Below are 14,446 nucleotides of genomic sequence, written 5' to 3' on the forward strand. Positions count from 1 at the left end.
GATGACCTGCGCTTCCGGTGGCGGCCATTTTGAGCAGTTCAATTGAGAGAGAAAGAGAGAGAGAGAGAGAGGCCTAGGCGCCTCCATCTTGAGTTTGAAAGGGCGGCCGGCCGGCCGAGAGAGCGCTTGGGGAAGCAGCGCTCGGTTGTGGGTCTATGACCGATGCTTTTAAAGATTCGGCATCTCGTGCGATCAGAGAAACAGCGCTTTAGAAACAAAGACGGAAGAACGCCATACGCAACTTCCGGTTAGCGCCCTCCTGGCGAGCCGTCAATTTATAGGCACGGTGGGCGCCATGTTGGAAAAGGGCGCTGGCTTCTGCCTGTAGTTGTCCACTTCCGGTCAATCTACTTCATCCAGTGGGCAGTTTTGGGGTCGCCTTTCTTTTAGGGCGCCCAAATAAAAACTCCAGCGTCGTAAGTTCCCCCCCACCTCGTGTGCTTTTCGTTGCTAAGTGTGGAAACTATTCTGCAATGGTCACTGCATCATTCCTTCTGCATGTGGGTGGATGCAACCCCAGACTACAACTCCCATAATTCCTTCATCTCCACCCCCCCAGCACCCCCCTCATCTCAGTGGGGATGATGGGCTTTCAAACCTCGAAGTTCAACATCCCTGAATTTGCAGTCACTCTAATACAGAGGTTGTAAATCTCAGCCACTTGCTTCTACTCCCAGAATTCAATGCTGGCTGGGGGATTTTGGGAGCTGAAGTCCATGTATTTTAAAGAATGATGACTAGGGAATTCTGGGAGTTGAAAATCCATTCCATAGTTTGCAAGTTCTGGGAGTTGTGATCCACAAATCCATCCATCCTTCCATCCATCCATCCATCCATCCTTCCTTCCTTCCTTCCTTCTTTCTTTTTCTTTCTTCTTCTCCATCACTCCAATACTCCATCTATCCATCTATCTATCATTCTTTCTTTCTTCTTTTTTCCTTCTTTCTCCCTCTCTCCCTCTATCTATCTTCCATTATCAGAAGGGACTTGGCTTGGCTTCCCCCTTCCCAGGACTGCTTCAAAACCCATAGCTGGCTTTATGATACCACAGGACTCAAACTTGCAACCTCCTGCTTTCTAGCCTGATGCATTTTCTTCCCAGGACGCTAAATTGCCTCTCATCTTATCACAGGCATTGAGAACATCTATGTGTAAAAGTAGAGCTTCATTTCTTCCTATTGTATATAGAAATAAACATGTAATCAAGCATTCCAATTACCAAAAACGTTTTGCGTCTTCGGCTTCTTAGATGAGAAGGGGGATGTTTTCAAAGGAAGAAAACCAAGGAAGTGCAGTTGGCTTTTGGGAGAAGCACCTTAGGGACAACCATGACCTGCATGATTGAGAATCTCCATAGATGTTCGGGAACATCATGGCTTCAAAACCTAAGGGACTGGTTTGGACAAAGCTCTGCAGCACTTTTTCATGCGGCTGTTGACAAAAATTAGGATTGCCGACATGATTGCCAACATCCGATGATGGATAAGGCACAAGAAGAAGAATAGACATTCAGTTTCCAGTTTTCGTGACCCGACAAATGCGCGAACGACAAAAGCGCACCAACGAAACCGCAGCAAGAAAACCGCAACGTCATCAAAGCGCCCACAACATGGGTCCGACAACAGCGCACCGACAGAAGCGCAATTTAAGTTAAGGTAAGGGTTAGGTTCAGGGTTAGGTTTAGGGTTAGTTTAGGGTTAAGTTCAGGGTTAGGTTCAGGGTTAGGTTCAGGGTTAGGTTTAGAACTCGTTATTACTTGTTCGTTGAAGGTGCGCTTTTGTCGGCGCGCTGTTGTCGAGCGTGCATTTGTCGGTGAACCTCCAGTTTTATGGCTCTTAACTGGGTATGAAAGATTGAGAGGATCTGTTTGTAGTTTGTCTGAGCATACATATTCTTCTTACCATCTTGTCTCCATAAAAATAACGCAAAGAACATGTACCCAATATACATGAGTTATGCTGTCAGATCCATTTACTTTCAGTTCCATCAACTTTAATAACTTGGAAGAGGAGCGATCAGACTCCGAACTTTTTTGCCAACCAGTTCTCTTGCTTCATAACAATACATTCTACCCTTTTAGGCTACACGATTAATTTCCACCCAAATAGGTGTCTTGATATGTACAATCCATACTCTTTTCTATTTTAAATATAGTACATTCAAATAACCTGCTAAAGCCACGGTTAAACCATGAGTGATTGGATCTACACATCACTCTAAGGCAGTGTTTCCAACCTTGGGAACTTTAAGATATTGGACTTCAACTCCCAGAATTCTGCAAGCATGATGGGTGGGGAATTCTGGGAGTTGAAGTTCATCCATCTCAAAGATGACAAGTTTGAAAAATACTGCTCCACGGCATGAATAGGGTTGATCTTTGCAGCCCAGAATCTCACGGGCTTCATAATAATGAAATCTGACAGCAAGATTTCATATTGTTTTCTTTCCTCTTATTTTAAGACCTAAGCTGTATTTAAACCAGGGGTGAGTTTATGCTACTTGTCAGTGGTGGGTTCCGGATCCCGTCGCAACCTGGCGTCCTAGTTGAGCATGTGTGCTGAGCATGCATGCTCAAATCATTGCCCTGAGACACCCAGATGCTCAGCGAAGGTTGCACAGGGACCGCACGCTGTGCGCACATTTGCAATTGGCCAGTCGCATGCGGGTGGGTGGGCCAAATGAGCCACCGTATTGGTACAGTTTCCGCTGCTCCCTGGTTACTACCGGTACGGCCGTACCAGGCCATACTACCCAGAACCCACCACTGCTACTTGGGCTCATTGTGGTTCAGCTCTTGTCTTAATATATTTTGTGCATCACACGATTGCATTGTGCATTAAACTGTTTATCTGGATTCTTGTGTGATGAGAACACTGTCACTGCCCAAGTCTTTTGCGTAAACGAAAAGGTCTGGTTTATCCCCCAAAACAGAAAACAAAAGAGTCAGAAATGTTGGATCCCTCCAACATTTGGAAAGGAAATTCCTTCCCGCAATCTGAGGCTCTCTTGGTGGGAAGCGAGAATTTTGGCCCCCAAATACCTTCAATCTGTGAAGCTTTTGAGCAACTTTGTCATCAAAGGAGAAAAAAAAAATATTCTCAGGCATTTGTTGTTTTGGTTAGGATGCAAACTTTCTGAGCCTTAATCTCTCTCCTCCCCTCAGCCCATCTGAATTTGAAAATATATGCAGGTGGTCCTTGTTTAGTGAGCACAATTGGGACCCACAATTCAGTCAGGAAGTGCCACAGTCGCTAAATGAACTGTGCTCAGCATTCTTCTGCTTTTCAGTAAAAGTCATCAATGCAAAGCGACTTTTGAATCATAGAATCCTAGGGCTGGAATGGATTTTAGAGATCTTGTAATCCAACCCCCTGCATACTCAGGAGTCCCCTGTGTGCCATCCTACTTACAGTCTCTTCTTAAAATCCTTCAGGGATGGAGCACCCACAGCTTCTGGAGGCAAGTTGTTCCACTGGTTAATTGGTCTCATTCTCAGGAAATTCTTCGTTTCGTTTCGTTTTATTGAGCTTGTATGCCGCCCACTCCCGAAGGACTCCGGGCGGCTTACAATAAAACAAGGGAAGGGGATAATACACAAGACAACATATTAAAATATACAACAGTCACAATTTCCGAGGGGCTGGATATTTCGAAAGCCCCCCGGCCTGCTGGAGCAGCCAGAACTTAACGGCTTTGCGGAAGGCCGGGAGGGTAGTGAGGGTCCGGATCTCCACGGGGAGATCGTTCCAGAGGGACGATCTTCCTTAGTTCTAGGTTTCTTTTCTCTGACCAGTTTCCACCTCTTACTTCTTGTGCTTGCAAATGGTCAGTAAACAAGATAGCCACTAAACAGGAACTACCTGTCTGGGCTCTTTGTAATGCTCTTTAGATATCAGGGTTTGTTGATATTTTAAAACCAGTGAATGATAAATTTGACCTTTGTCTTCTTTTTTTCCTTTGAACCATCATTAGTGCCATATTATTTTTGCTTCCTTAAGAGAAAACATTATTTGGGTCCCACCTTGGGAAAGGCTGGCTTACACAGATATCTGCTTCAATTTGAGCCAAGATCACTTGAGGTTCTAAGGCAGGGCTGCCCAAATTTGGGATCTTTAAGACTTGAGGACTTCAACTCCCATAATTGAAGTCCACAAGTCTTAAAGTTCCCAAGTTTGGACACCCTGTTCTAAGGGGTATATCATGGTGGGAGCCCCCATCCATTCAGGATGGTCCAAATTGGTCTGATGTGAGGACAGGGATACAATCAAAATCAAGGGAGGTACTAATACACTCTATAAAGCCTTAGTAAGGGCACACCTAGAGTACTGGATCCAGTTTTGGTCCCCACACTATTAAAAAAAAAGATGTTGAGACTCTAGAAAGAATGCAGAGAAGAGCAACCAGGGCGATGAGGAGACTGGAGGCTCAAACATCCGATGGACGGTTGCAGGAACTGGGCCTGGCTGGTCTAGGGAAGAGAAGGACCAGGGGAGACAGGAGAGCATCTTCCAATATTTGAGGGGCTGCTTCAGAGAGGAGGAAGGGGGTCAAGCTATTCTCCAAGTACCTGAAGGCCAGAGAAGGAAGAATGGATGGAAACTGAACAAGGAGAGATTCAACCTGGAAGTAAGAAGGAATTTTCTAACAGCGAGAACAATCAACCAATGGAACAGAAGTTGCCTTTGGAAGTTGTGGCAGCTTCATCACTGGAGGCTTTCAAGAAGGGACTGGACTGTCATCTGTCAGAAATGGAACAGGGTCTCCTCCTTGGATGGGAGGGTTGGACTAAATGACCTACAAGGTCCCTTCCAACTCTGTCAATCTGTTAAAAGACCCCAGTCATCTCTTCTCGTGGGACAATCCGAAGCATGCTTCGTCAGAGACGGACAAGCGCCGTCCTATCTTGGATAAGCTCCCTCTGCTCCTCAGGGGAAAGTCCTGAGAGAAACCTTCCAGTCTCGGTGGCCTCACCCCTTCTGGGATGCTGCCGGGCAACCCTGGAGGAGAAGCCACCTTTCCCAAAAGGTGAGCTTCCGGAGGCCCAGTTGGGCTCATGCAAGTCAGCGGCCTTTGAGGAAGCCACAGAACAGGCTTGAGGGCAGGAGCAGTCTTCTCCATTTTGGACGCTCCGTGTGAACTGTCCACGGTTTGCATTCTCCTCATGGGAGCCTGGGCCACGTGCCTCTCCTTGGCGAGGGCCACGGCCTCGTCGAACGACATGCTTCCACTATAACGCCAGTTGTTCCAGCGTTGCTTCTGGAGAGTGGTGCCCTCCAAGCCCTCCTTGGTGGGCCTTTCTGCTCCTTTCCCTTCATCGTGTTGGCCGCTGCTCCGCTTCTCCAAACTGCCCTGCATGAGATGAAGGCCACCGCCTCCAACGTCTCCACTCTTGGACCACGAAAAGCATTTGTCCCGTGAAGAAGGGGGTGGCTTAGGGCTGCTGTCCTCCACATCCTTACAGTCCCTGCCGAACTTCTCCAAGCTCACCGGCATGGAGTTGCGTTGCTTCAGGAGGGTCTCCGGAAGGCTGCAACAATTCTCAGAAGAGCTGGGCGGACTAGGAGATGTCGGACAACGTTCTGTCTTTTGGTGGCTGTTTGAGGTGTGGTCTGAGCTGGTCAGGTGGAAAGTCCTTTTCAAAGAGCTTGGGTTGTGTTCCTGCTTGGTCCCATTCTCACAAGTCTTCCCCGGGACAGTGGTGAGATGTTCCTTGCTGGGAATCACTGGCTTTAAGGAAGGAGGCACCTTAGCGAATTGAGGCTTTGGGGGCACCACCGGGAACGATTTCACTTGCTGAACGCGGGGTGTGGTAGATGTCAACTTCATGTGGACGCTTCCATCCAAGAGTTCATGTTTCGGAGCAGACGAAGCTTCCAAGGGAAATCCAGGCTGAAGTTTCTGCAGAAGATTTTCCAGGCAAGGTTTTGGAGAAGAAGCTGTGAGGGAGAAGTCTTCAGAGTCCATGCAACTGTCAGACAAAGGTGCGGGGGAATAAGGAGGAGACGTATGCTCTGGATTCGGTGCTGGGAAGCTTACCTTCTCGGAATTATTGTCCAGTAAAGAAGGAATCGGACTTTGAAGGAAGTTGAGATCCTCCACAGAAGAAGCGGCATCTCCGTGGGGCATTTCTCCCGTCTCTTCAACCACAAGGGTATCTCCCAAGGGTTTCTTCCATCTTCCAACCACCTCTGGAGGAACTTCTACTATCATGTTGCAAGGAAGATGTGGAGCCTGTTCACTTTCAGATGGGCTCTGAGGTCGCCACTTCTCTACCGTACTTGATTTGATTGGTTGGTTTTCAGACTCTGGATCCCAAGGTGTTTGGCTGGCAACGTTTTCAGGACACCCAGTTTTGGGGACAAAGGGATCCACTCCATTTCTATCTTCTATCTGCAACGGCGAAATAATGGGTTCCACCTTACTTTCCTTGGTATTTCCCCCCTCAGATTCGGAATCCAGAGATTTTGGGTCAGCAACTTCTTCAGGACATTCAGTTTTGGGGGCAAAGAGGCCAACCTCACTTCCAACATTTGCATCTTCGATTTGCAACATTGAAAAAATGGGTTCTACCTCAGCTTTGTCAGTCAGGTGACATCTTTCCATCTCAATGGTGTTGCTCCTGGAACCCAATTCCACTTCACAAAGCTTGGCTAATTTTGGATCCGGGTCCTTGGTTACAACTAAGTCACCAGTTGACCTAGTCGTAATCTCCTCGTCACCTGCTTGAGGTTCCAAGCCAGGTTCAGGTAACCGTGAGCTCTTTGGCTCTTCACCCAAGGTTTCTGTAGACATCTCGGAGGTCTGATCTTCCACGGTGAGGTTTAGGGGAGGAATGTGAGGCGTTTGACCTACGTCGGATTGCTGAATATGTCCTAGTTTGCTAGCTATGGGGCTGAGATCATCAAAAGCGCTCAGGTAGACTTCTTCAGCATCCACCTCCTTAGATGTCTCTTCCTCAATGTATCCCATGGCGAGATAATACTGGTCATCTTCTCCTTCCGATTGCTCATTCATGCATTCTTCTATGGACAGGTAATCCAGGTGTGGCACCATAGAATACATCTCCAGCTAAAGGGGGTGGAAGGAAGGAGGAAACATTAGAAACAAAACCTAGTTTCTCAAGAATTAAGAGAAGAACTATAATCGTCACACACTTGAAAAAGAAAAAAATATTACAGAGCATCCATTTTTAACATACTTCCTCATCATGAAATCAATGAGAATCGAATTTCCCATTTTTTAGGCATTAGGTGCGGGCACTAGGCTAGAAACTAGGAGATGGTGAGTTCTAGTTCTGCTTTAGGCATGAAATCCAGCTGGGTGACTTTAGGCCAATCACCAGGAGATGATGATTTTTAGTTCTGCCTTAGGCATGAAAGCCTGCTCAGCGACTTTGGGCCAATCACCAGGAGACGGTGAGTTATAGTTCTGCCATAGGCATGAAAGCCAGCTGGGTGACTTTAGGCCAATCACCAGGAGACGGTGAGTTATAGTTCTGCCTTAGGCATAAAATCCAGCTGGGTGACTTTAGGCCAATCACCAGGAGATGGTGACTTCTAGTTCTGCCTTAGGCATAAAATCCAGCTGGATGACTTTAGGCCAATCACCAGGAGACGGTGAGTTATAGTTCTGCCTTAGGCATGAAATCCAGCTGGGTAACTTTAGGCCAATCACCAGGAGATGATGATTTTTAGTTCTGCCTTAGGCATGAAAGCCTGCTCAGCGACTTTGGGCCAATCACCAGGAGACGGTGAGTTATAGTTCTGCCATAGGCATGAAAGCCAGCTGGGTGACTTTAGGCCAATCACCAGGAGACGGTGAGTTATAGTTCTGCCTTAGGCATAAAATCCAGCTGGGTGACTTTAGGCCAATCACCAGGAGATGGTGACTTCTAGTTCTGCCTTAGGCATAAAATCCAGCTGGATGACTTTAGGCCAATCACCAGGAGACGGTGAGTTATAGTTCTGCCTTAGGCATGAAATCCAGCTGGGTAACTTTAGGCCAATCACCAGGAGACGGTGAGTTATAGTTCTGCCTTAGGCATGAAATCCAGCTGGGTAACTTTAGGCCAATCACCAGGAGATGATGATTTTTAGTTCTGCCTTAGGCATGAAAGCCTGCTCAGCGACTTTGGGCCAATCACCAGGAGACGGTGAGTTATAGTTCTGCCATAGGCATGAAAGCCAGCTGGGTGACTTTAGGCCAATCACCAGGAGACGGTGAGTTATAGTTCTGCCTTAGGCATAAAATCCAGCTGGGTGACTTTAGGCCAATCACCAGGAGATGGTGACTTCTAGTTCTGCCTTAGGCATAAAATCCAGCTGGATGACTTTAGGCCAATCACCAGGAGACGGTGAGTTATAGTTCTGCCTTAGGCATGAAATCCAGCTGGGTAACTTTAGGCCAATCACCAGGAGACGGTGAGTTCTAGCTCCGCCTCAGGTACGAAAGCCTTCTGGGAGGCCTTGGGCCAGCCACTTCCCCTCAGACCAAGCCAACTCACAGGAGGCGGGAAGCCACGGAAGGAAAGCTGCCACCAAGATACCAAGCGAGAAGAAAGTGTCAACTCTTCTTCACAATGCTCTCCCCACTGTGGCTCAGAAAGTCCTTTTTCCTCAGCCCGGGGGAAAGAAAAAAAGGAGAGTAGAGAAAGAAGGCCGAATGTGGGGCACTCGCCTCCATCCCAGCTGCGATCATCTCGTTCATAAACCCGCTTCCCAAATCGTCTTCCATGCTCGGGAAGGTGTCCAAGCTGCGCGGGGGAAGCTCGGGGCCTTCCCCGGAATCCGTCTGGAGCTGCTCTTCTTCCAGCACGTTGTCGATCCAGCCATCGGGGCTGTCCAGGAACGAGAAGGAATCCTCGACCTCCAGAGACATCCGGCTCTCTTCAGCATCCATTTCGGCTTCGGCGTTTCTTCCTAAAATGCACGCAAGCAAAAAAAATAAAATACAACTCAGCCCAGATTGCACTGTAGGGACTAGGTCCTTGCGGAGTACAAATGCGGGTAGCCCTCGACTTATGATCCATAATTGAGGCCAACATTTCTCTTGCTAAGTCAGTTCGGCTCTGTTTTTCCACCTATGTCACCACCATTGTTAGGTGAATTCAGTGGTGGGTTTCAAAAATTGTTGGAACCTACTCTGTGGGTGTGGCCTCCTTTGTGGGAGTGGCTTGCCACCCACGTGACCGGATGGTAGTGGCTTGCCGCCCATGTGACCGGATATAAAATTATGAATTAGTACTTACGTCGGTCCAAGTAGCTACATTCAGAAGTTAGTGGTTAGAAGCAGTCGTAAAGCAAGATATGGAATTAAAACCAGAAATATTTTGTTGGCTATTTGAAAGGGAGTATAATATATATTTAACTTTACACATGTTAGCAGCTGCTGGAATTGTGTTTGCACAACAGTGGAAAAACAGAGATATGTAAATGAATAAATATTACAAGGTGCAGGAATAAATAAATTGACAATTAAAATCAAGAAGGCTTTGAATACTTTTTCACGTGGGATTTCTTTTAGCAATTGCCAACTAACGGAAGCAGAAATTAGAAATCCAAAAGTATGAAAGAAAACACCAATTATGTAAGGAAAGGTCCCTAAAATGTATAAGGAAATATTACTAGATCATTATTAATGCGTAGATAACTACGGGACATTACACACTCAGCTAGTGGTGGGTTTCAAAATTTTTTGGAACCTCTTCTGTAGGCGTGGCCTGCTTTCCGAGTCCACTGGTGGAACCTCTTTTAACCGGTTTGGTAGATTTGACGAACCGGTTCTACCGAATAGGTGCGAACTGGTAGGAACCCACCTCTGGGTCAATAGCAATAGCAATAGCAGTTAGACTTACATACTGCTTCACAGGGCTTTCAGCCCTCTCTAAGCGGTTTACAGAGTCAGCATATCGCCCCCAACAACAATCCGGGTTCTCATTTTACCCACCTTGGAAGGATGGAAGGCTGAGTCAACCTTGAGCCGGTGAGATTTGAACAGCCGAACTGCTAAACTGCAGTCAGCTGAAGTAGCCTGCAGTGCTGCATTTAACTACTGCGCCACCTCGGCTGCAGTTGGTTAAATGCACCAATCACTGCAGTTGGTAAGTTAGTAAAGGTAAAGGTTCCCCTCGCACATATGTGCTAGTCGTTCCTGACTCTAGGGGGCAGTGCTTATCTCCGTTTCAAAGCCGAAGAGCCAGAGCTGTCCAAAGACATCTCCATGGTCATGTGGCCAGCATAATTCAACGCCAAAGGAGCATGGAACACTCTTACCTTCTCACCAAAGGTGGTCCCTATTTTTCTACTTGCATTTTTATGTCCTTTCGAACTGCTAAGTTGGCAGAAGCTGGGACAAGTCATGGGAGCTCATTCCATTACGCTGGGGATTTGAACTGCCGAACTGCCAACATTTCTGATCGACAAGCTCAGAGTGTTAGCCACTGAGCCACCACATCCCTGGTAAGTAAGTAACCTGGTTGTTAAGTGAATCTTAACTTCCCCATGGAATTCGCTTGTCAGGAGGTCACAAAAGGGGACCATGTGATCGTGGGACACTGGAACCGTCGTAAGTACGAGTCAGTTGCCAAGCATTAAAATTTGATCACATGAACATGAGGATGCTACAAAGGTCATAACTGTGAAAAATGGTCATAAGTCGTTTTTTTCAGTGCTGTTGCAATTGAGCTAACTAGTAGGGGTGACACTGGAATATAATTTTTATCTTATTTTATTTATCCAGATACTAAATCATTGTATTTTATTCTAATTCCATTTTAAATTGTTGTTATTGGGTTTTAGTAATTATTTGGAACTCTGCACTTTGGTTTGGCCTATGGGCTAATCAATCAAGTAAACTAACTAACAGTGCCGTTCGTAACTTTGAACAGTCACTAAACAAATTGTTGCAAGTCGAGAGCCATGGTGGCGCAGTGGTTAGCATGCAGTCCTTGCAGGCTACTTCTGCCTGCTGGCTGCCTGTAATTTGGCAGTTCGAATCTCACTGGTTCAAGGTTGACTCAGCCTTCCATCCTTCTGAGGTGTGTAAAATGAGGACCCAGATTGTTGGGGGCAAGAGGCTGACTCTATAAACTGCTTAGAGAGGGCTGGAAAGCACTGTGAAGTGGTATATAAATCAAAGTGCTTTTGCTATTGCCCTCCCTCCCTCCCTCCCTCCCTCCCTTCCTTCTGTAGACTGGAGATGGATGATGTCTTATCCAATGGTGGTATTCAATTTTTTTTATTACCGGTTCTGTGGGCGTGGTTTTCTGGGTGTGGCAGGGGAAGGATACTGCAAAATCCCCATTCCCTCCCAATCAGCTGGGACTCGGGAGGCAGAGAATAGATGGGGGCGGGGCCAGCCAGAGGTGGTGGTTGCCAGTTCTCCAAACTATTCAAAATGTCCACTACCAGTTCTCCAGAACTAGTCAGAGCCTGCTGAATGCCATCTCTGGTCATATCCCTCCCCCCTTCTGTTGAGGGAGAGCTGTTCAATTTTGGCATAGATGGTTTCCTTGACCCCTCTTTCAAACCAGCAGTCCATTCTGTCCAAAATATGGACTATGTGGTCTTCAAAAGGATGGGCTTTGTCTTTTAAATGCAGATGGAATAATGGATTGAGTCCTGATAGGTTCTCCTATGTTGGATTGAGTCCTGATGGGTTCCCCTATGTTGTGACATGGGTTGATAAACCGGTTGTTTTGTTTCCCCAATGTACACCATCTGTCTCCAGTCTAGAACACAGCTCCTTTCAGCAGTTTCAAGAAGGCTCCGCCCCCATTTGCACCACTCAGGTGCAGTGACGTGTGGTGAGGTTTATGGCTGGTGAGGCAAAAAGAAAGAAAACGGCTTTTGCTCGCCCCGACGCTGAGGCAAAAGAAAGAAAGCAGCAAAAGAAAGAAAGCAGCAAAAGAAAGAAAGCAGCAAAAGAAAGAAAGCGCCAGCCCGTCAGCAGAGGTGGGTAAAAGACCTGCCTCTGCTGGCGGGCTGCCCTGACACAGAGAAAGGAAGCTGGCGGGCTGCCCTCCCTGCCTCTCCTACCCCCTTCCCTCTCTTCTCAAACAAACTCTCAAATTGAGAGTTTGTTTGAGTGAAGAAACAAACACACACACACACACAAATTACTTACAATTACTTACAAATTACATTAATTTTGAATTCCTCCCCCTCCCTCCAACCCACATACCTTTTCCAGCTGTTTCACAGAGGATTTCAACTCTGCTCTTGCCTGCCCTGATGAAAATGTAAAAATGTAAAAGGAAAAAGGCAAGAGCTGCTGAGGTCAGGCTGGGTTAGCTGCTGCCAGAGTCCCCAATGGATGACTCTGCTTAACTGTTTAAAAAAGCCTCTTAAAAAAGCGCCCTCTACAGGAGGAGGCAAGAGAACCACGTGCCTCGTCTACATAAGGAATTTTTCGGCTTTTAACCCTTGCTTAACTCTGCTCGAGTGATCATTAAGTCAGACTAAATGAGGCACGTGGTTCTCCCGCCTCCTCCTGTAGAGGGCGCTTTTTAGAGGCTTTTTTAAACAGTTAAGCACTAAGCAGAGTCATCCACTGAGACTCTGGCAGCAACTAACTCAGTCTTTTTCCTTTTACATTTTTTTTTCTTTTCATGACGACAGTGGTGAGGCCCTGCCTCCCCTGCCTCCCCTGACTGCACGTCACTACTCAGGTGACCCCGAGAAACTTCCAAGGGCCTCAATGACTCTCTAAAAGGATGCAAATGATCAGCTGACTGCAATGAATATTAAATCCTTCTGTTCCCCATCATCCAGTCAGAGCTGAAGAAGCTTCTTGGATGAGAAGTGAAACGTCTTCAAAAAAAACAAAACACCACCAAGAAAGTCCAGTTGCTTCTTGAAAAAAACACCTTTGGGACAAATTGGACTTGGATGACTGGGGATCTCCATAAACAAGTAGCAGGAATGTGCAATTCACTAGGTTAAGAGGCTACGTTGATTAAGGAATTGGCTTCCTCTTAATATGGAGCTTACACCCACTTTGTATCTTGATATTTGAAGGAGATGCAAAAACCTGGAACCAGAACCAAAGCCATCCCTCTGGAATGCTGCTTTGGGAATCACTACTTCCTGCCCTTGATAATGGCTTAATTGAACCATTTAACTGGCTAACCGTTCTCACGGCCGGGAAATTCCTCCTTAGTTCTAGTTTGCTTCTCCCCTCGATTAGTTTTCATCCATTGTCTTGCTTTCTGGTGCTTTGGAGAATAGCTTGGCTCTCTCTTCAGCATATTCTCTAAAGCACCAGAAGGCAGGACAAGAAGCAATGGGTGGAAACTAATCAAGGAGAGAAGCAACTTAGAACGAAGGAGGAATTTCTTGACAGTGAGAACAATTGCTCAGTGGAACAACTTGCCTCTAGAAGTTGTGAATGCTCCATCACTGGAGGCTTTTAAGAAGAGATAGGACAGCCCTTTGTCCAGAATGGTATAAGGGGTCCTGCTTGAGCAGGGGTTGGACTAGAAGACCTCCAAGGTCTCTTCCAAACTGGTTATTCTGTTCTGTTGCTCTGTTCTATTACTATCAGTCTCGATTTCAATACAAATATCAACACTGACCTTCATCTGCCTCCTTATTTTCAGGGAGGGCACACATGAGTTTCTCCTTGTCTTCTTCCACCCCGGGAAAGTCTTCTCCGGCCTCCGGAGTCTCCAAGCCGTAGTAGCTCAGCGCTGGACACTCCAGACCTCTGGTCAGCCGGGACAAAGTAAGGTTGGACGTGATGTGGAAGGGGACGGTGACTGAGAAAGGTCCTGAGATATGGACTCCGGCACATTTCTCAGCCCGGTTACTGGAGCTCTTGGGTGACCGTCCTTGAGAGGTTCCCCCGATGAGGCCGGACTTGCTGAGTTTGGGGGTGGTGGGTTCTGACTTGGTGGCTTCCTCCTGCGTGTCTTCGCATTTGCTCTTGGCGGACATGTAGGCGGATTCGGAGAAGCTGCTGTCAAGGGAAACTGGGCCATCAAAACACTCGTGTTTTGGAGGTATCTCGGCCCCCAGGCGAGCATCGTCTGCATGCAAAAGAGAGGGACCATTCAGGGAGAGTTGTGGAGCAATGCCCAGGTATCCAACCAATGGAATGGAATGGAGTGGAGTGGAGTACAGTAGGGTAGAGTAGAATAGAATAGAACAGAAAATAGAATAGAATATAGAATAGAACAGAATAGAATAGAATATAGGAATGGACTGGAATGGAAGAGAAGAGAATATAGAACAGAACAGAACAGAACAGAATATAGGAATGGAATGGAATGGAAGAGAAGAGAATATAGAACAGAACAGAATAGAATAGAATAGAATAGAATATAGGAATGGAATAGAATGGAAGAGAATATGGAACAGAACAGAATAGAATAGAATATAGGAATGGAATGGAAGAGGGGAATATAGAACAGAACAGAATAGGAATAGAATAGAAATAGAGAAATAGG

At 46.7% G+C, this 14,446-nt stretch overlaps 1 protein-coding gene across 1 annotated transcript in view; it reads right to left on the reverse strand.

Moving 5' to 3' along the window:
• Positions 1–2,017: 2,017 nt before the first annotated feature.
• ARHGAP30 (Rho GTPase activating protein 30) overlaps positions 2,018–14,446 on the reverse strand; it is a 46,268-nt gene continuing 33,839 nt past the window's right edge. Inside the window, exons 10-12 of the mRNA XM_087703052.1 lie at positions 13,574–14,026; positions 8,677–8,918; positions 2,018–7,068 (exon numbers count right to left, since the gene is read on the reverse strand). Of these exons, the coding sequence (XP_087559178.1) occupies positions 4,840–7,068; positions 8,677–8,918; positions 13,574–14,026 (2,924 nt within the window). The 3' untranslated portion in view covers positions 2,018–4,839. The remainder of the gene's footprint in view (positions 7,069–8,676; positions 8,919–13,573; positions 14,027–14,446) is intronic.

This window comes from Thamnophis sirtalis, unplaced genomic scaffold (genome assembly GCF_051295495.1).
Source record: "Thamnophis sirtalis isolate CommonGarterSnake01/CBP01778 unplaced genomic scaffold, rThaSir2_p1.2 scaffold_19, whole genome shotgun sequence".
Classification (NCBI taxonomy): Eukaryota; Metazoa; Chordata; class Lepidosauria; order Squamata; family Natricidae; genus Thamnophis; species Thamnophis sirtalis.